Source organism: Polistes fuscatus, unplaced genomic scaffold (assembly GCF_010416935.1).
Source record: "Polistes fuscatus isolate 324 unplaced genomic scaffold, CU_Pfus_HIC Scaffold6, whole genome shotgun sequence".
NCBI lineage: Eukaryota > Metazoa > Arthropoda > Insecta > Hymenoptera > Vespidae > Polistes > Polistes fuscatus.
In genome coordinates, this window is record NW_025113140.1 from 5,730,252 (window position 1) to 5,752,247 (window position 21,996).

General features: G+C 27.3%; 4 protein-coding genes across 10 annotated transcripts; 2 read left to right on the top strand and 2 right to left on the bottom strand.

The window, feature by feature from the left end:
* Positions 1-1,540: 1,540 nt before the first annotated feature.
* On the bottom strand, positions 1,541-15,096 carry LOC122523603. 6 transcript variants are annotated; one of them, XM_043645461.1, is made up of 6 exons: positions 15,008-15,096; positions 4,807-4,820; positions 4,355-4,646; positions 3,944-4,224; positions 2,976-3,200; positions 1,541-2,900 (listed from the first exon to the last, which is right to left on the bottom strand). In XM_043645461.1, exons 1-6 carry the CDS (start codon positions 15,016-15,018, stop codon positions 1,822-1,824), a joined length of 1,902 nt encoding a protein of 633 aa, XP_043501396.1. In that variant the 5' UTR covers positions 15,019-15,096; the 3' UTR covers positions 1,541-1,821. The 6 variants fall into 6 exon arrangements, with proteins under 6 accessions (XP_043501396.1, XP_043501393.1, XP_043501394.1 ...); XM_043645458.1 differs by having other exon boundaries at positions 3,944-4,242; positions 15,008-15,087; XM_043645459.1 differs by lacking the exon at positions 15,008-15,096 and adding an exon at positions 4,978-5,096 and having other exon boundaries at positions 3,944-4,242.
* On the top strand, positions 5,308-19,901 carry LOC122523606 (NSFL1 cofactor p47). Of its 2 annotated transcripts, none has more exons than XM_043645468.1 (5): positions 5,308-5,505; positions 18,028-18,466; positions 18,531-18,816; positions 18,903-19,106; positions 19,236-19,901. In XM_043645468.1, the coding sequence occupies exons 1-5, from the start codon at positions 5,503-5,505 to the stop codon at positions 19,363-19,365; spliced, it is 1,062 nt and encodes a 353-aa protein (XP_043501403.1). In that variant the 5' UTR covers positions 5,308-5,502; the 3' UTR covers positions 19,366-19,901. The 2 variants fall into 2 exon arrangements, with proteins under 2 accessions (XP_043501403.1, XP_043501402.1); XM_043645467.1 differs by lacking the exon at positions 5,308-5,505 and adding an exon at positions 17,317-17,690.
* On the top strand, positions 5,512-17,168 carry LOC122523601 (dynein axonemal heavy chain 7-like). Its single transcript, XM_043645457.1, has one exon. It carries the CDS (start codon positions 6,391-6,393, stop codon positions 17,092-17,094), a length of 10,704 nt encoding a protein of 3,567 aa, XP_043501392.1. The 5' UTR covers positions 5,512-6,390; the 3' UTR covers positions 17,095-17,168.
* Positions 19,853-21,839, bottom strand: LOC122523266. The gene is made up of 2 exons (XM_043644927.1): positions 21,656-21,839; positions 19,853-21,575 (listed from the first exon to the last, which is right to left on the bottom strand). Exon 2 carries the CDS (start codon positions 21,439-21,441, stop codon positions 20,107-20,109), a length of 1,335 nt encoding a protein of 444 aa, XP_043500862.1. The 5' UTR covers positions 21,442-21,575; positions 21,656-21,839; the 3' UTR covers positions 19,853-20,106.
* Between the last annotated feature and the right edge of the window lie 157 nt (positions 21,840-21,996).

Consider the following 21,996-nt stretch of genomic DNA (forward strand, 5'->3'; position numbering starts at 1 on the left):
AATACATTAAATTTCTTCCATAGAAAGAAAATAGCATTTACGATTGATCTTGATTTAATTATCTCTCAGTGATAAAAGCAAAATTGGTATTTATAACAAACAAAATAAAATAAGAATATCGGTAAAGATATAAATTTTCCAAGAACATTTAAATATTGTGTACTTAATATCTTATTATGAGTCCCCGTAGTATCTTAATAAAAAAATAAATAATGTTATGTAATTTACGCCGTTTTTTCGTGTAAAAATATAGAAAATGACATATTATATCATGTTTTCCAATACTATTAAACATAAGAATGTAAATATTGCTAGATGAATCAAGAAATTAATTCTTGCACATACACAGTTCTTAAAATATTGCTCAAGTATAATTTATGATTTTTGATTGTCGATGTAGAATAGAATAAAAGTTACATAATCTTACTAACAAATATAAAACGTGAATATAAAAACCGTTTAATCACATTACATTTTATTACGTGCATAGAAACGTAATTTTATTACGTTTATAATATCATATTAAAATCGTAATATGAAATATAATTTAATTTAAATAAAAATAAACTCAAATATGACATTAACGAACCAATAAATTATACACCAAGTAAGATTATTATAAAATGAATGTAAACAAATGTGTGTTTTGAATATTAAAAACAAAAAAAGCGTACGGAAAGATTACATTGCACAATATCGTAAATATAAATATAGTACCATTAATTTAACACGAATTCAAATCGTATGTTTTAAAGAAAAATTAGTAAAAAGACTAGAATTTTTGGTCCTTTTATTTTTATTTTATATATAATTAATATTCCAGTTATATATATATATTAAATTTATCCTTTTCTTTTTTATATTAACGTGACATTAAAATCTTCTAATCGATTATATATATACTATATAAAATCCTTTTGTGCTTATATCTTAAATAACAACAAAAATAAACTTAAATAAAATTAATAGAAATGAAAGAAGAACAAAACAAATTATAATTTATCAGCGTCGATTAAAAATATTTAAATAGATATGTTTATATATCGACATGTTTGTCACTTTAAAATCCTGACTTAACAAAACAATTTAACAATATCCATATTTCCAAAATATTGGATAATATAAAGCAGTGTATATCTTTTTATATTTATCCACAGTCCCGTATTAAAAAATAATTACGTTTTAAAAAATAAAACACTGCTGCATATTGTGTTTGTATTCTAATCAATACCGAGAAAATATCTTTTTTCTTTTAAAAGATATTTATGTAAATATATACATAATATGTATGTATATAGATTTATACACATAAAAGTAAGCTAATTTAATACAGTAGGTGAACGGTTAATGAACATAATCTGTTCAAAGATAATATTCGCTAACCAATCATCAATTAAGTGTTACTTCTTCTTGTGTTTGTTCTGTGAAGTCGTTCGTTATCAGAACATGTGTTTGTTAACCGATTTATTCACAGTCCAAACTGTTTTTTAACTAATCACCCACTGTAGACTTATAATATTTTTCTATATATTGAGATTTCTTTTTGTTGCGTTTATTGCTGGCATTTTAACTGAATTTTTTTAGCAAATTAATGTTTTCTTAGTTATTTCTCTATTAGATTGTAGGCTCTTATTTCTATTATTTTTTAAGTAAAAGATTTTTAAAAAGTATTTAGAAAAAGCGTTTAAAAATTATTTTAGATAGCTTCCTAGAATATATATTATTTGTTGTTTTTAATTCAGTTAAGTAAATAGCATCTATTAAATCATTAATACTTTCTGAAAATTCATTTAAGTAACTTTTCCGATGATCCTATATCAATCAAAAACCAGGTTCCATTCTAACGGATAAAACGCTATTTAACATGTCACGAATTTCTGCCATTTCTATTCTGCTCTTAGCTACGATATCCTCTAATTTTTTATTTTCTTGCATTATTTTTTCTACCTTCTCCCAACATTTGTTGTCATCGAATTGACAGTAACATTCCCCGTGCGTGTCTTCAGCTTTATAAATTGAATCTAACTTTTCTTTGCAATCACAAACTTGATTTTTCTTTTTACAACATTTAGTACCTTTTGTCGGTTTTAATACACTCGTTGTAGATGATGATGTACTAGACGTATTTGTGCTTATACTTGGGGCGTATTTGTAACTTTTAAATGGACCATAAGTTTCGTTGATTTTTTCTTTACTCAAGCACTCGACTTCTTGCGTAGATTCTAAATTTAATTCTTTAATGTTTGTTATCTTTTTGGATGTTGCATATAAGTCGGGTGTCAAGTCAGATTCAGATTTTTTATCTTGTACGATTTTATCTTTAAATACTATTGGACTGGAACTGTAGAAATTATCGGCATCGAACTCGTTTACTCTTGCTTGACGTTTCAAACTTTTTTTTCTATTTAATAGGCCTTCATTAATTTGATTTTTAATGATTATACTATCACTGAATCTTCTACCATCCGGAATGAAATTATTCTCTCCTAAACTAACTTCATCGAATCCTTCGCTAGCACGTCGAATACCAACATATTTAAAAGGAATTTCATCATTTCTTTCCTTTATCTTTATCTTTTCTTTATCTTCTACTTTACATTTCATATTAACATTTATTTGGTCATTGAAGTAATTACTTGGTTGCGACAGTGATTCGTCGGTTCCATAAGATTCAGTACTATCGTTAAATTGATCGGGTAATTTTCTTTTAATAGATTCATCATCTAATTTTTTAATAGATGATTTTTCTGTCTTCATATGAATTCCCTTTAATTCTCTCAATTTAGAAATATCGCTAATAGTACAATAATTATCCTCCTTTTTGTGTGATATTTCTTTTGCATTTGGTAAGCATATCTCAATTAAATCTCCATTGTGTCCAAAAGCAAAAGACTTTTGTCCTTAAATGTGTGTAATAATATAAAGTAGAAAATAATTTAAAGAATATTATGATACATTAATATAATTTATCTTACCAATAATCATACGCTTATTGCGCATGTCAGGGCTTTTTGACCGTGGCTGCTCCAAAAATTGTCTGTTGTCTGGCGATAATACGGAATGCTTAGATTGCTGATACATTTTGTTGGATTGTTCATAAGCATTGTATATTGTACATGCATCCATTTCATGTGACTCATGTTCGCGCAATCGTTCCATGATTTTCTGGACTATTTCAGATGGTGCTACATATGGCGAACCTTGTAAAATATCACAAAACATAATTAGTAAAAGATATTTACATACGATACACTAATAATATATTATTAATTCTATTTAATAAAAAAACAATGCAGAAACTCCATTCATTTGGAACTATTATTTTTCGAATGGCATCTTTCAGTTGTAAATGATTTATTTGTGTGTAATTGTACCTATTTTACAAATATTAATAATTAAATGACTCCTTATAAATATTTCTATCGCGTGTAAGTATTCCTATATATTTAAACTCATGCATTTCCAAATATTTATTAACAAAATTATATAAAATAAGCTTCATTTAATTATAAACACACACACATAACAAAAAACTTGCACATAAAATAATATGCACATAGAATCTATAATATTAAGATACCTTACAAAGAAAAGAGTAAGTAATAACTATAAATCACATGCTTAAATGTTGGTATACAACAAATTAAAAAAGATATTCATTTTTTTTGTCTTTTTTTGCAACAAATAAGTGTAATTGCACATTGCATTTATTAAACTTACAAATGTGCTGGACCCAGAATGTCTGCGATGTAAAATACTTGTATTCATACTTAATGTGCCATCGCTTCCTATAAAGTATTAGTTGCATAGTACAACGCTACAATATTATGTTAAGTTTTTTTTTCTATTATAAACTTTGGATAATATTGTAGGTTCATCCCATTAAGGATTGTAACATATAATTTATCTACAAAGATATACACACGACAAAATTTTAGCTTACCTGTTAGACCCCTATATCCTAAAGATACGGAATCAAAAGATTCGCTTGTTTCTTGTTGTTGTTTAACAAAGTCATTAATAGCAATTCCTTTTAATTTAGATGGCTGTAAGAACCTTTTAGGTATACGAGACAACGGGCCACTTTCTTGAGGACTATTGGAACAACCTCCGAATCCAAGACTAAATAAAACAGCTTCGGGATCTGCTTTTCTCAGCTCTAACAAACTTTCTATACTACTGCAATGGCTACTGTCCGATTGAAAACTCTGATCTCGTGCAAGTCTAGCATGAGGAAGAGAACTATAATACAAATACATCATTTTTATATCTATGCAAACTTGAACAACAAAAATTTTTATTGGAAAGTTTCATGCTTTAAATACGTTCTCGAAACAATTGTTTAAATATTTACCTAGGTATTCTACACATATTATTGATTGCTGGTGTGCTAGGCACGTTGATAGGAGCTGATACAGTCATTGTTGGAATCTTTGAATAGTTGCCTTTTAAATGTGGAATGTCTTTAGCTGGCGTTGGTGTTGCAGAAGTGCTAGGCTTAACGTCTATCGTAACAGGTAGATTTGTTTTTAAAGGCGAGGGTATTGAGTCGACCCATTGTTGAACCGGGCTATTACGACGTCTCATTTCCCACATTCCACGTAACCAATCGGTTACTTTTACAATTGTTTCTTTCCCTATACTCTCTAAAAACATACAATCCTTTTAAAATTCATAAATTCATTATTAACCATTCGTCACTGATTATTATGATATAACATGAAGATAATTGTAATAATTATGATACAAACTATCAATCAACAATATCTTATTACGTCCAGAAGATCTAATTGTATTAAATTGTACCTGGGTCCATATCTCTTAAGCAGCATGAGTAGTACGTAAAATTTATTATTAATGAATAAAAATCAAATAGGAAAAAATGATTAAATCATATCAAATTGATACGTTCAACGTAAATGTATTGAGAACGTTATCAAGATAAAAAAGTAAAATATCAATGATCATTAAAATTACCTTGAAAAATAATATTATCTATACGTTACATTATTTTTGCAATAAATTAACGTGCTTTTTAAAGCACGTTTATGAACTTTGTTAGGCTCTTCAAACGATTTGCGTCGCGCATACTAACTGAGCTTGCAACAGCCACTTGTTAATATCACACTCATACACGCATCTTTATATACACGTGCATACATAATGTAACCGCAGATGCATACACATATATATATCTCAATAGATATGCAGTATGTTTTCAATAAATTTGCGCAGCTTTCATATAACGTCACAACATGGTGACTTTATTTAGCAATATTTTTCTTCATTCTAAATTACAAATAAGTGAAAATGTAATAAAATTGAAAAACTGTAACAAACTAATCTTCATTCATCAATTATATTTAATTTCTATTGTTTGATTATGAAATAATTGTAACAATGTAAAATAGAATTTTAAGGTTAGATGATGAATAATGATGATAAGGAGTAGGAGGAGGAGATGGCAGCGGTGGAGAAGGAGGAGGTGGAGGAGGAGTATCTATGGTAACAACACAAGTATATTTTATTGTATTTGTGAGTGTTATTGCTGTTTTTTAAACAATGGATCATTTTCCTAAAGAATTAAAAAACAATATATTAATTTTGATACCTAAAAAACATAGAAAAAAATATTCTAAATTGATAAGTCGTATTTTTAATGAAATTGAGATTATATATATGAAGGAAAAAGAAAGTTTAGGTATTAAAAATGTTGTGCACTTTAAAAAGGATAATTGCGAAAAATTGACAACTCATTTTAACAATTTTAAATTATTTAATGTAAAGTTTGAAAGGAATCGCAATTTTCTTATAAAAAAATATTTTCTTTCTCATGAAATAATTAGGAATATTATTAAAAGAGCACAGTTGAGACTTCCTAATGTTATTTGCGATCTTAAGAAATATCAACGCTGTCAAATAACTTTATTTCAATTGCAAAGTATTTGTAACAAGGATATTAACAGGAATTCTTTGTTTATAACGAGTAATTTTTACAATGAAACTTATGAAGCTATAGCGAATGCAAAAACATTAAAAAATATGCCTATGAAGTATTTGATACATTTTATACAGTGCGTAACTAATGTATTCACGCAACAGATTATATTATTAATGATTAAATCGATAGATAATATAATTAATTGTATGGAAAGTAAATACAGCTGACCGCAGATTGAAATAAAGCTTGTATACCAAAACAATAGGATTACTTTGAAACCTAATTTGAAAGATTTGTTTGATGCATTCAACGATATTCTTTCCAATATCGAAAATATTGCTCAAGAGTTGACTCCATTCGAGAAATGTTTTAAAATAAATATAAGTCATGAATACATTAAAATCAAGTTACCACAATGGTTTATTCAAAGTTCTTATGATAAATTGCAGATGAGATTAGAAGATATGCTTAGACCGATAATAAATGATCTTAATATCATTGTTAATCAATTTGGTATCATATGCGATGATACAAATGTAAAAGACAAGATTCGATTGTTAATTTCACAGAAACTTGATTTTGATGTCTATCTCGGTGAAATAAAAAAATATAACATGTATTATGATATCGCAAAATCGATGGTAACAAACGTGTATTATGACGTAGGTCAACTGAATCAAGAACCTGCAAAAAAAGCATTAATTGAATATTGTTCTGAAATAATTGATATGCTTACGAAGGAATTGGTGAATTATCATCTTACATATAATCAACTTATTTGTTCTGAATTTGAAAATCTTAAAATGAAGGCTTTAAATGTACCTAAAGATGCAAAGAGATTAACTAAATTAATCGACTATATGATGCATGATTCTAAAGTATTGGTGAAAGAATTGGAAGAAAGGATACATAAATCTGTAGAAATGTTAAGTGTACTTTTAGAAATAACTACGTTAACGTATAAGCATATGAAAATAAATAGAGATACTATTTTATGGTTGAATTTAATACAACCAATATTTGCACAAAGCAATATTATGTGTGAAGCTATTAAAAATGATTTTGAAGATGACCTCCAAAAACGAATAAGTACTTTAAACGTTCAAGTAGATGATCTGTTTCCATATCTTGTTATTTTAGATAACATGGATGATATTAAGAAAGTTCAAGAATATTCTGAACATTACGACGATCTTATTAAAAAAGTCAAAGAAATAGAGGATCAAGTTATTACGATTAACGCAGAAGAATCATTTTTTAAATTCCCAGAAACTGAATTTCCAAAAGTCATCGAATTAAAAGAAATTGTTTATCCATTTTATTCTCTTATTAATATCATTCGTCAATGGCAGAGAGATAATTCTATATGGTTGAATGGACCTTTTGAATATTTGAATCCTGATGTGATTAAGGAAAAGACTTTAGATTATTTAACAAAAATCATGGAGATGAATAAACAATTCAAGTCACGAATCAAAATGGATGTTACGTCTAATAAATCGTTTAAGTTTTCTGGAATAACAGATGATCCCGATCCAATGCAACAACCTGCTCCTTTGAAATTATCCTGGCAAGCGATCAATGATATTCAACAATTTAAAATATATTTACCGCTTGTTATTTGCATATGCAATCCTGCGCTCAAACAACAACATTGGAAAGAAATGTCTATTATATCACAATTTGATCTTACTCCACATGCTGGTACAACACTTCAGAAAATTATTAATTTTAATTTAATAGAGAATATAGAGAAATATGAAATTATTAGTACAAAGGCTACCAAAGAACTTTGTTTACATCAACAACTAGCAGAAATGCAGCAAATGTGGTATATGATTTCATTTGAAATTATTTACAGTAATGAAACGAAATTATTTGTATTTAAAAACCAAGATGATATAGAAAGTCTTCTAGAAGATCATTTTCTTAAAATACAAGAAATGAGAGCTTCTCATTTTATTGAATCGATATCTACGTCTCTTCAAGATTTTCATATTTCTCTTAAAAAGATTCAAGAGATAATAATACTCTGGTTTGATATACAGAAATATAATATTTCTATAAGTTCGATATTTTATTGCCAAGCAACAGAAAATTATTTATCCCAAGAAACTTCTTTGTACAGAGAAGTAAACAAAATATTGGAAAATATTAAGAAAAAAATATCAGAAAATTCTAATTTTCACACTTTTCAGAATGATTATGATATATTAAATAATTTACAAGATTCAAATATTAAAATGGATCAAATAATGAAAAGAGTTCAGAATTATATTGATAATAAAAGATTAGATTTTGAAAGATTCTTTTTTCTATCAGATATAGAAATTCAAAATATATTATTTGAGTTGGATGATATAAATAAATTGCAGTTATGTTTACAGAAGTGTTTTCCTGGTATCAACAAACTACAATTCGATAAAACAAACTGTAATATTTATTCCATTTTAGGAAATTGTAATGAAACTCTTCAACTTAATACAAATATTACAATACTTAGCGGCGAGGAAAAATGGTTATCTACTTTACAAAAAGTATTAAAAAATACAATTTATGAGAATTTGCAGCAATGTTATTTACATTTTGAAGAAAAGGATTTATGGGATTGGATAACAAATGTACCGAGTATGGTAATCATTTGTATTTCTCGCATTTATTGGACCAGTCTGGTCCAAAGTTGTTATTCACCTTTTAATTTGTTATTACTGAAAACAATTAACAAGAAATATTCTGAATTATTGGCGAGCTTGGCTGATCGAATGAAAAGTAATATAATGCATGAAGAAAAGAAACTGTTAATGTCATTAATAATAATAACAGCTAATCACGAAGAAATTATAAGATTGTTGCTAGAACAAAATGTTTGTTCTTCTTCAGATTTTAACTGGTTGGTACAAATGCGATATTATTGGATTGAAAATGAAATTAAAATTTCATTATACAATACTACAATAAATTATGGCTACGAATACAATTATTATGAACAATATTTAGTGAATACACCATTAACTGATAGATGTCTTCGTACCTTGATGGAAGCTTACAACTACCATTTATTCGGAGCTATTATTGGATCTGTGGCTACTGGGAAAATGGAAACTATTAAATATTTAATCAATTCTCTTGCAATGCCTTATTACATATTAAACACGAATGAAAAATTTACTTATAAATCGATACTGAATGTATTGAAAGGACTTATTTCTTGTGGGACATGGATTTGCTTGAAAAATTTAGATAAATTAGAATTAACTGTACTATCTGCAGTTACGCAAACAATCGTGAATATTCATCAATTAATATCGACAAATTTAAAATCAGTTATGCTCGAAGGAACCAAATTAAATTTAAATCCAAATGGAAATATTTGCATTATTATGAATGTCCAATGCAATAAATATTACGAATTACCGGATAATTTGAAAATACTTTTTCGCTCTATTTCTATGGTAAAACCAGACCTTAAGCAAATAATAGAAATAGAACTCTTAGCATCTGGTTTTTCTAATGTAAAAGAACTTGCAGCTAAATTGGTTTTAATCTATAAATTGTTATTGGATCAATTATTAGATAGACCGCATTATAAATTTGATTTGTCCTCAGTTAAAAGAGTTATTAAAACTGCAAGGATGTTAAAAATTCATTTTCAAACTGAAGATGAAAATATTATATTACTTCGTTCGGTAGTCGATGTAATTTTACCAACATTTTCTAACCAAGATATAATAATATTTCAGAATATAATACATAGTATATTTCCTAATATTATATTACCGTCTCTGAATTATGATAAAATATTAATGGCACTAGAAAATGCATGCGAATCAAGATCATTGAATTTTCACGAAATATTTAAATTAAAAAGTTTACAAATGTTTGAATTAATGCATGTTCAACATGCTCTCATACTCGTTGGTGGTCCTCTTACTGGAAAAACAGAAATGTTACATGTTCTGGCTGATACTTTTACATTACTGCATAAATGGAAAGATGATAACGGTGCAAATATTACATTAGAAATTATAAATCCAGGAATTATCAATAGCAATCAATTATTTGGTGAATACAAAAAAGAATTGAATTTATGGGAGGATGGTTTATGTACTAAAATATTTCGTACTTTTGCAGCAAATAATTCATCAGATAAGAAGTGGTTGATATTTGATGGATCTTTGAGTGACATATGGGTTGAAAATTTGTATACAGTAATAGATAGCAATAAATTTCTTCATTTAATTTCTGGAGAAAGGATTTCGATGACACAAACGATGTCTGTAATATTTGAAACTATGGATTTATCTAACGTTTCTCCTGTTATTATATCACACTGTGGTATTATTTATATTGAATCACAATCTATCGGATGGAAACCATACATATTATCTCATATTAAACAAAATCAAATGTATAACAAATATGAGAAGATTATATATTCATTATTAAGTTGGTCTTTAGACGCTTGTCTTCAATATGTACGTTTGAATTGCTTGATGACAATTACTGTAGGAGAATTACATCTTGTGAGGTCAACGTTAAGTTTATTTGAAATATATTTAACAGAAGCTTGTAACGAACAGCTAGAAAGAAATGAAAATGTAGATCATTTTGTTATTTGGTCGCAAGCAGCTTTAATGTTATCTTTAGCATGGGTTATTGGTGGAAATTCATCCACAGATTTCCAAGTTAAATTTAATGAATTTTGTATAGCACTTTGGAATAATTCTCACAGTGAATATCCATGTCCAGAAGAAATTAAACATTATGATATTGCTTTGCCTACTGAAGGATTGATACAAGATAATTTGTATATTTTTAAAGGTGTTGGAAACTGGAAACATTATAATGATTTATTGAAAACTGAAACGATAACAGATATGTGTAACTTCGATCAAAAATATGTTCCAACTCTTAATTCTATCAAGTACGGTCGTTTATTTCTTACACATATCAAATATCGCAAAGCTTTTATTATTTGCAGTAATGGTACAACAGGTAAAACTGTTCTTTTACAGAACTTGTTGAAATATAAATTATCAAAGCATAAATATTTAACAAATACTTTTAATTATTCTTCTCTTGTAACTGCAGAGAAAGCAAAGAATTTGTTTTTATCGTACTTGAGTAGAATCAAAAAAAGATGTTATGGCTTACCCGAAGATAAATGTTGTATAAACTTGATTGATGATTTTAATCTAAATACCGACACTAATATCAATTCTAGCTCAGTGCTAGAATTAATACGACAATATTTTAATAACGGATATTGGTATGACACAAAGATATTTGATAAAATCTTTGTTACAAATATTAGCTTTTTATTAACAATAACTACTGGTTATAAAAAGCATAATATTTGTCCTAGATTCATGAGACATTTTAATGTTTACACATTTCCTGAACTTACGATGGATAACATATATAAAATATTCTCTAATATGCTTTTAACTAATTTAAAAAATAATCTTTTTAGTACAGACGTATTAAATTACGTAACAAGTATAACAAATGCTACAATCGATGTTTACAATTCAATATTAAATATCTTGCGTCCGATACCTACCAAAGTGCAGTATCTATTTAATATCAGAGACATATACAAAGTTATAAGCGGTTGTAGTCTTATCCAAAAAGAATCAGTTGATACCAAAATTGTATTTATTCGTTTGTGGGTACACGAAACGCTGCGTGTATTCGGTGATCGAATTTCACATAACGACGATAAAGAAATCTTATATCAAAGTATAAAAGAAGCAGTAAAAAAATATTTCAAAGACTCGTTCGAATCTGCTTTCGATCACTTACCCAAATTTGAAGATAATAAAATTACTAAGGATAGTTTGAAATATCTTCTATTTGGTAATTTTATAGAATTGGATGAAACTTCATTGAAGTATAAAAAATATGAAGAAATCAATTCTTTAGAAATATTGAAAGATGCTATTGTATCTTATATGAATAATTATAATAATATTAATAACGAAAAGATCGATATTGTAATAACACAACAAATGTTGATATATTTAGTAGAAATTTGTAGAATATTGGCAATGCCCGGTGGAAATGCAATTATTATCTCAACCATTAGATCTGGTAAAAAATCTATAACTAAACTTGCTGCTTATATTCAAGAGCAAAATTTCTTTGAACCTACCATGGACTCATATTATAATTGTAATATTTGGAAAGATGATTTAAAAAAGATATTACGTACTTGCGGAGAATCTCAACAAAATTGTACATTCTATCTCACAGAGAGACAAATGAAAAACACATTTCTTCAAGACGTTAATAGTTTATTAAATACCGGGGAAATACCAGATTTATTTTCAACTGAAGAAAAACTTAGTATCATAGCAACGATGCGTATACATGCTCAAAAAGGAGATTCAAATGCGGAAATAAATATTTCTGCTGTAATGGATTACTTTATAGAACAATGTAAAAATAATTTGCATTTTGTACTTGGCTTCAGTCCGATCAATAATACAATGAGAAAATATTTTTATTTATATCCTAATTTAATCAAATACTGTACAATCAATTATTATGATACATGGCCAGAAGATGCTCTTGTTGAAATAGCCAAGATTCATATAGAAATTATAGATATTCCAGGAAACATAAAAGATAGTGTAATAAAAGCTTGCATTCAATTTCATAATGATGCAAAAATAAATAGCCTAATGTATTTGAAGGATAATGGAATACCAACTTACATTACAAACTCAGCTTTTTTACACACTGCAAAATTATATAAACATTTAATGACCAAGAAACAAGAACAAATTATTACTACTAGAAACAGATATATGATGGGCTTGGAACAACTTGAAATAGCAGCGCAACAAGTTGAAAAAATGAGTACAACGTTAACGATTCTAAAACCTGAATTAGAACTGTCTGCACAAAGAACTATAAAGACAATGAAAGAAGTTAAACATGAAAATTTAACTGTAGAGAAGGCTACGATTCTTATTAAAAAAGAAGAAGGTATTGCAAACAAAAAAGCAGAGATTGCTGGAGCATTGAAATCTGAATGTGAAGCTGACCTTGCTGTAGCTATTCCTATTCTTGAAGATGCTGTTGTAGCTTTAAATACATTAAAACCTACTGATATTACTTTAGTCAAAGCTATGAAAAATCCTCCTGACACTGTTAAGTTAGTGATGGCTGCAGTTTGCGTTATGTTAGGTGTAACACCAGATCGTACTGTTGATCCTGTTAGTGGAAAAAAAATAACGGATTATTGGGGTCCAAGTAAACGTATTTTAGGGGATATGAATTTCTTACAAAATTTGAAAGACTATAATAAAGACAGTATACCATCAGCAGTAATACAAATAATTAAAAATGTTTATATGACAGATAAAAATTTTGTACCTCATATTGTTGCCAAAGCATCAAGTGCTGCAGAAGGTCTTTGTAAATGGGTAAGAGCAATGGTATCTTATAATGAAATTGCTAAAGTGGTAGCTCCAAAAAAAGAAAAACTAGCAGCAGCTCAGAAAGAGTGCGATGAAGCAGAAGCATTTTTAAATGAGAAACGTCAAACTCTTTCTAATTTAAATATCAAATTAGCTACACTTAACAGTAATCTTCAAGATACTTTGCAGAAGAAATTAAAATTAGAGGAAGAAGTGAGTAACTGTACAATGAAATTACAGAAAGCAGAAAGGTTGATTGCAAGCTTAGGAAGCGAAAAAGAACGTTGGTTACAATTAGCAGACAATCTTCAATTAAATTATGATAATCTAGCTGGAGATATGATATTATCATCTGGAATAATAGCTTACATGGCTCCGTATAACATCAAATATCGTGATAAAATGATAAAAAAGTGGATCAATCTTATACAAATGTTAAACTTGCCATATTCAAAATCTTATGACTTTGTTAATATACTCGGAGTGGAATTAGAAATAAGTTCGTGGTACCTTTCTGGTTTATCTAAAAACAGATTTTCCACAGAGAATGCTATTATTATGGAGAATTCTAAACTATGGCCATTGTTCATCGATTCTCAAAACCAAGCTAATAATTGGATCAAAGAAATAGAGAAAAAGAATGGCCTTAAAGTAGTCAAATTTACAGATTCCGACTACATGTCGATCATACGATATAATATTGAACATGGTAATCCTATTTTATTAGAAAATATTGGAGAAGAACTTGAAGTTGCTATAGATTCAGTGTTGTTAAAAAATATTTATAAAATTGGAGATGATTGGTATTTAAAAATTGGTCGAATTATTACCAAATATTCTCTCAATTTTAGATTGTACGTTACAACAAGATTATCTAATCCACATTATCCACCTCACGTATATACCAAACTTATTGTAATAGATTTTTCACTTCCTTGCGAAGCTCTTCAAGATAAACTCTTAAATATAATTATTAGAAAAGAAAAATTAGAACTTCAAGAACAATTTGAAAATATTTGGATAGAAGATGCTATTAACAAGGAAGCTCTTAAATTGCAAGAAGATAAAATTTTAAGTACGTTATCGTCTACCAGTACAAATATTATAGAAGACGAAAAAGCTATCATGATATTGGACTCTTCTAAGACTCTTTCTTTGAATATAATTAAAAAACAGGAACAAGCAGAAATTATGAAGAACGAAATAAATATCGTTCGAAGTACTTACACACAATATACTAAATTTTGTGCTGGATTATTTACAACACTTAACGCATTATCAAATTTAGATCATATGTATCGCTTTTCGTTCTCATGGTTTATTCAATTATTCACACGTTCCATTCAAGGATCGAACAAAAATATTTCTCTCGAGAAACGATTAAAATTATTAAAGTATTCTTTCACTCAAAATCTTCATTCGAGCGTTTGCAGATCTTTATTCGAAAGACATAAGCTTGTTTATTCATTTTTACTATGTTCTAAAATTCTATTAGATAATAAACAAGCAACAGAAAAAGAAATTCATTTCTTTTCTCTCATAGACATAGAATATTTTAATATTTCAAATGTGTTTCAAGCACCAGTTTGGTTGTCAATGAAGACATGGAATAAAATTTGTTATATCAATGATAACTTACCTAATTTTCATGGTCTCGCACAGGACATTTCTTCTAACGACGTAAGTTGGAAAATATACTGGAATTCGGATCTCGTAGAAACTTTAACGTTGCCAGATCTGTGGGATAAAAAGTTAGGGCCATATCAAAAATTAATATTAGCTAAAATTGCTAAGCCAGATAAGATTATTTATCATATCATATATTTCGTTGAAAATTATTTAGGAAAAATGTTTAATTACTCGTCTCAATATATAATGTCTCAATCATATGCAGAATCCAGTTGCCTTCGTCCGCTTTTATTTATTTTACCAAGTTACTCTTCACCTCTTTCTTTTCTTTCCGCTTACGCGAGTACCATCGGCTATTCTTCAAAATACATATCTCTTTCTATGGAAGATACACAGCAAAAAAAAGCTGAAGTTCTTATTAAAAAAGCCCAAGAAGACGGTGGATGGGTATTCCTTCAGAATTGTCATCTCGCTGTTCCATGGTTGTTTCAGTTAGAAAAGATTTGTGAAAATTTGAATGCATCAAACACATCTTTAAATTTTCGATTATGGCTCTCTAGTTATTCCATTAATGAATTTCCTATAAGTATTTTGCAAAATTGTGTAAAGATAACGTTAGATGATACAAATAATATAAAAAAAAATTTATTGAGATCCTTTCAATTGAAGTCTATAAAAAATAAAGATATTTTTGACTGCTGTCCTGGAAAAGAAAAAATATTTATTAAGTTTCTTTATCAATTGTGCTTCTTTCATATAGTTGTTAAAGAAAAAAATAACTTTGGAATGCAAGCTTGGAATATTCCATATGATTTTGATTATTCCGATTTCGAAACATCCATTCTCCTATTACAAGATTTAATAAACAACTATGAAAATGTATCAATCGAAGCTATATCATATTTTATTGGTGAATGTAATTATGGTGGTAAGATCATGAACAAATTTGATCAAAGATGTTTGAATCATTTATTAAGTTATTATTGTGATGATAACATAACAAATAATTCCCAGCACTTCTTTTCAAATAATTCGAAATATCTATTGCCTCGAAAATGTGAATACAATGAGATAATGAAACATATTAAAAATATGTCGATAAATCATTCCTCTAAAGTTTTCGGATCAGATGAAAATGCTCTCGCTATCAGAGATGCTAAAGAAACAAATGAATTTCTTACATATATGTCTTTAATGAATTCTATAATTTCATCTAAGTTCAATGAATCTACTGAATTGAATGAACTAATTATAATCGATAACATCGAATCTGAAATATCAAATATATCTATCATTGAAAACATAGAAAATATTTATCATTCTACATTTTCAAATCCGTTGAACATTGTTTTAATATATGAAATAGAATTAATTAATAAAACATTAATCGAAATAAAAGAAACATTGAAAGATTTGAGATCAGCGTTTAACGGTGACATAATATTAAGCAATTATCTAGAAGAATTATGGAAATTAATATACAATGGTCAAATTCCATATATCTGGAAAAAAATATCCAATAATATGGAAGTTGCAAACCTTTCCGAATTCATTAATTATTTAATAAAGAAAAGAAAATTGATCGAAGATTGGATTGAAAATGAGCATCCTTATTTGATTAATTTTGGCGCATTAACATATTGCAAAATGTTTCTTTCTATATCAAAACTTATGTTTTCTCAAAAACATAATTTATCTATTAAAAATATTTATATAGATTTTAAAATATTGACAATCTATGAGCCATCTGAAATAAAAGATAAATTTAATGATCAATATTACATTTATGGATTATATTTAATTGGTGCGCAATGGGATTCGCAAGAAAAGATATTAATAAACAGCATACCTGGTATATATCGTTATGACATGCCCATCATGTGTCTTAAATTTATCACACAAGAAACAATATTAGAAAATATTTATAAATGTCCTGTATACACTATTTGCATTGAAAATAATATAAACAAATTAAATACAAATTGTACACGTTCCAAACAATTACAAACGTTGCATATTCATGTAATGACAGTACCTCTAAAAACAAATATATGCGTTGCACATTGGATAAGATGTGGTACTGCATTGTATCGTTAAATGTCAAATAATTTTTAATATAAATGTAAATTAATTATAAATTATATAAAATATATAAAAACACATAAATTATCTAAAAACATATAGAAATTAACAAACGAGTGTTCTATAAAAAAGTTTACATATAAAAATTATATATAAAATATAAACAAATATAAAATTATAATATATATAAAAATTAATGATTTAAAAAAAAACAATATAATTAAAAATAATTTATAATTAATAAATAAAACGTTATTATATTATAAACAATGTTAAAGTATATGACGTGTAAGACAGTTTGTTGAAATTTCAAATATTTCGCGGATTTGGTTCACATGGTAACATCCGGTTCGCCATTCCTTGATAAAGGAATGACAGTAGCAGTTTAAGGTTGAGAGAGAAATTCTGTTGGGATTAAAAGTTCATAGAACAGAATAAAACAAAGATACATCGATCGAAATAAAACAAAGCATTCATAGATTGTATTAGTGATTTAATAATTGGATATCATGTCGAACCACGATGAATTGCTTTCGCAATTTACAGATGTAACTGGTGTTGATTCAGAAAGAGCACAATTTTATCTTGAGTCATCCGCTTGGCAGCTAGAAGTGAGATTGCATTTTTTTTTATATTTATAATCTTATATTATTTATAATTCATTACAATATATTATATTATGTCGCAAATGTATTTACTATAATTTCATATAACCTTCAATTTTTTTACTTTTAGTATTATTGCAATTCATAGATTCAATTATGAAAAGAAGTAATTTTATAGATGTTTATTCTTTGTTATTTTTAATTGACAATTATTATTAATTATATTTAGAAAACGATTCTATAAAGATACTTCTATTAATATTTAAATATTTGTAATATGATTCTTTTGTTTACAGCAATAGTTAAATAAAGAATTGTCTAATATTGTTTAATATGATTATAGGTTGCACTTGCAAGCTTCTTTGAAACCGATGAACCTCCTTCATTGGTAAATGAATATGTCGCACTTGGACTACAAGACGATAATACAGGAGATAATTCTAAAAGTACAGCAAAACAAAAAAGAAATGACTCAATGGATCAAAATGCAGGAAATAAAAATAAATCAAAAGCAAAACCTAAATTTGGTACGATAAGCGATTTGCGAAATAAGGATAGTAGTTCGGAAGAAGAAGAAGGACAAGCCTTCTATGCTGGTGGATCTGAACACAGTGGTCAGCAGGTACTTGGTCCGGGAAAAAAGAATGATATCATAAGCGATATGTTTAAATCGTGTCAAGAACAATCTATTTCTATAGAACCTAGAACTAGTGGACAACAAAGACCAAATACGTTCAGTGGTACCGGTTATAAATTGGGACAAACTAGTTCAGATACAGAAGGTATACACAAATAATATTTTATCTCTTCCAATTATTAATAAAATATTAATTAATGTATTTTCAGTTGTGTCAGGAGCACAGTCCAATCAACAATCTAATGCTGGTCTTATTACTTTGAAATTATGGCGCGATGGTTTTACTATAAACGATCATGAAATTCGACCATACAGTGACCCAGGAAATAGAGAATTTTTAGCTGCTATAAAACGAGGAGAAATTCCTGCAGAAATTCGACAAGAAGTTCAAGATGCAGAATTACGATTAGACATGGAGGATCATCGTCATGAAGAATATGTTCCTCCCAAAACTAAGGTTAAAGCTTTTACTGGGAAAGGACATATGTTGGGAAGGTATCATCATACATTTCTTTTAATAGTTAATCTAGCAATATTATTTAATAGTACAATAAAATCTATGTTACATTAAATGTTTACAGTCCATCTCCAGCTACTGTTGGTATGACAATTCCAACAGACCCAGCTGATCAAGCAGCTAACGAATCTCAAGCAAAAAAACAATTAAATGTAGATGCAACTAAACCAGTCACTACAATACAAATTCGACTTGCCGATGGGAGCAGTGTACGAGCGCAATTTAATTTATCTCATACCATAAGTGACCTCAGAAGATATATAACAACGTATCCTTTAATATTACATATATGACTGATATATATAAAGCATTTTATATTTAATATTTAATATATATTTAAATTGCAGTTCTATTTAAGAAAAAAAAAATATATTTTCTTTTACTATTCCATTTTCAGTATGAGACCTCAATATGCCATAAGAGACTTCAGTTTATTAACTATGTATCCAACTAAGGAATTAGCGGAGGATAAAACAATAGAAGAAACAGGTTTAAAAAATGCAACCATAATGCAACGACTAAAATAAGCTTTCTTATGATTCTAGTTAATCAAATTCAGAATATGTAATAATAATTAGATGGAAAAAAGAAATATATTAATGAAAAAATACACCAAAATAATAAAAACAAACATTTCTTCATATATTAATTTATAAAAAATAGTGAAGTAAATTGATCTTGCTTCTAAAACATGATATCATTATAAAGTTATTATAAAGATATCATTATAATAAAATAATTTAATATGTCATAGAAATTTCATGCTGCATTATATATAGTTTTATATAACAAAAAATTAACAATGAAAAAGGAATTGTAAGAAGCATTCATTATAACATACATATATACAGTGTCCAATTAAAATAAGAAATATAAATTTGCATAAAATTTATCTTCTTATAAACATATATTTATAAACGTCAAAACTTTATACAATTATGGTACATATTTATAACATGCTTTACACTTCAATTGGATCTACATTGTAACAAAATTTACGTTATAAAATATTTGTTCGATTATAAATTGTAATTGTTTGAATGAATACATACTTTTTATACCAGATGTTCATAATTCGTATAGCAATGTTAAGATACCTCAATACTATTAAGAACATTTGTAACTAGAAAGATTATTTAATAATTAAATGTACATTTTTATTGACAAAAGAGTTGATACGAGTCTAATAAAAAAAAAATAAAATTGATAAAGTAACAAAAACACATGCAGATAAAAAAATATTGTTTAAACTTTACTCAGTTGTTCATCTAATGGCTAATAAGTCTTGTAAAAATTGGCGAATTTCTTATATCCTTAGAAAATCTTGGGATAGAAGTATTAAAGACGTTAACTTTTTGAATCTTTTTAACGTCGCTACAAATTTTGTAATTATGTACAAGAATCAAATCTTTAGCCATTTTTTGAGTATAAACATTATTTTTTGATAATACCTCGTGCGGCTTTGATATGAAAATAGGATAATGACCCGTAACATCTGTATCAAATTGTAGTTTTCTATACATGATTAATGTAAAGTTTGCGGATGGATTATTATCTAATTCTTTTGTACAAAAAGTCAAAATATTTAATTTGTAACGATCTGCTAACAATTTCGATGCACTGTAATCAGCTAATAAATCTACAAGTGAACGATGGTAATTTAACGCTATATATTCTTGCCAGGATAAAATAGAAATATACATCATTTTATTGTATGTACGATGCAAACAATCAGCTTCTATAATATCTTTCATAATATTAGTATCGAGTCTACTAAAAGGAAAATTCCATGGTACTGTTGTGTATGTAAAGTTTGATTGGGGAATATATATTGCAGATAATTCCTTGAAACGATTATTCAACGTATTAACGATACCAAAATCATACGCTATGAAATTATTAACGCCTATTAATTCATGAAAACTTATAAAAGTGATCATATCAATTTCATGCATAGGTTTTAACAATGGTGGTATTATGCAGACTGTTATACTATTGCCATTTAAATATCGTGGTTGCGTCGCAACGGAGAAGATAGGAACATTGGTACTATCTTTATCAAATTCTGTTAAAAACGATACTCCAACGGGTAATTTGTTTTCCTTATATGCACAAATTAAATAATAACCATTGTATTCCGCTTTTTCTCCTTCATTTTCAAAATACGGAGTGCTATTGATTACAATATACTTATAATTACCTACAAATGGTTTTGTTTCGTGTTCAAAGTATATAATACATTGTAAATTAGATACAGCACTTCTTTTACTAAAACTTATTGCATGAACTTTGTTATTTCCTAAATTGTATGCAGAATACACGTATAAATCATCGTTCAACCTTTGCCACGACGAAGAAGGTTCATCTAATTTTATATTATGTTCTATAAATGATACATTATTGTTTATGCAATTTGTGCTAATAGCTTTTTGATTTGGACTACCAAAATAATTAAAAACTTCTAAAACGTATCTTAATCTATTATATTCGTGTCTATAGAACAATAGTGATATTAAACTTACAACGGCCACTACAACTAACGTAGCTTGATAATATTTTCTCATTTTACTATCTTGTTTATAATTAATGATCCTTTTTTTCATTAAAATTAGTCCCAAAATTAATTATTTATACTCGATTTTTGTTGTTGCGAGGTTATATTTACTTGCAGACATTGTCTCTCATAGTAATTAGAGGTTACGTCCAAACAATACTCCAACAAATGATTTTTTATTTGCTAAAATTATAATATAATAACATTTTTATTTAGCTAATTTATTTTAAACATCATACTAGTGAAATTTGATTTTTATTTACCTTTAGCTTTCTATTTTTGTTTCTATTTACAAATCCGTAATATTCACTGAATTTGATTTTGATTGAGAACTAAAATTTGGTATAGTAAACATATTAAAATTTAAAGAAACTTACTATAAATATTTTTTAATCTATTATTTATCACATTTTCTTTGTATTATATTTTTAATACATTTTTTATAAATATTTTGTTTTTTATATGAATCTCTTTCATGATTAGTTAACAGTTAACCAATAGTAGCAGCACAATATTCTCAAATTTAAATATTAATCAATCTATATTATATAATTTAATTTGCAACTAATACATTTATATATTATATAAAGAATTTGTATACTTT

Coding starts and splice junctions, on each gene's coding strand:
- LOC122523601 (XM_043645457.1), top strand. CDS start 6,391: ATGAGATTAGAAGATATGCTTAGACCGATAATAAATGATCTTAATATC.
- LOC122523603 (XM_043645458.1), bottom strand. Junction 4,243..4,354: donor AATATGTGTAGAATACCTAG/GTAAATATTTAA, acceptor TTTGTATTATAG/TTCTCTTCCTCATGCTAGAC. Junction 2,901..2,975: donor CAATAAGCGTATGATTATTG/GTAAGATAAATT, acceptor CACACATTTAAG/GACAAAAGTCTTTTGCTTTT.
- LOC122523606 (XM_043645467.1), top strand. CDS start 17,589: ATGTCGAACCACGATGAATTGCTTTCGCAATTTACAGATGTAACTGGT. Junction 17,691..18,027: donor CATCCGCTTGGCAGCTAGAA/GTGAGATTGCAT, acceptor ATATGATTATAG/GTTGCACTTGCAAGCTTCTT. Junction 19,107..19,235: donor CTCAGAAGATATATAACAAC/GTATCCTTTAAT, acceptor TTCCATTTTCAG/TATGAGACCTCAATATGCCA.
- LOC122523266 (XM_043644927.1), bottom strand. CDS start 21,441: ATGAAAAAAAGGATCATTAATTATAAACAAGATAGTAAAATGAGAAAA.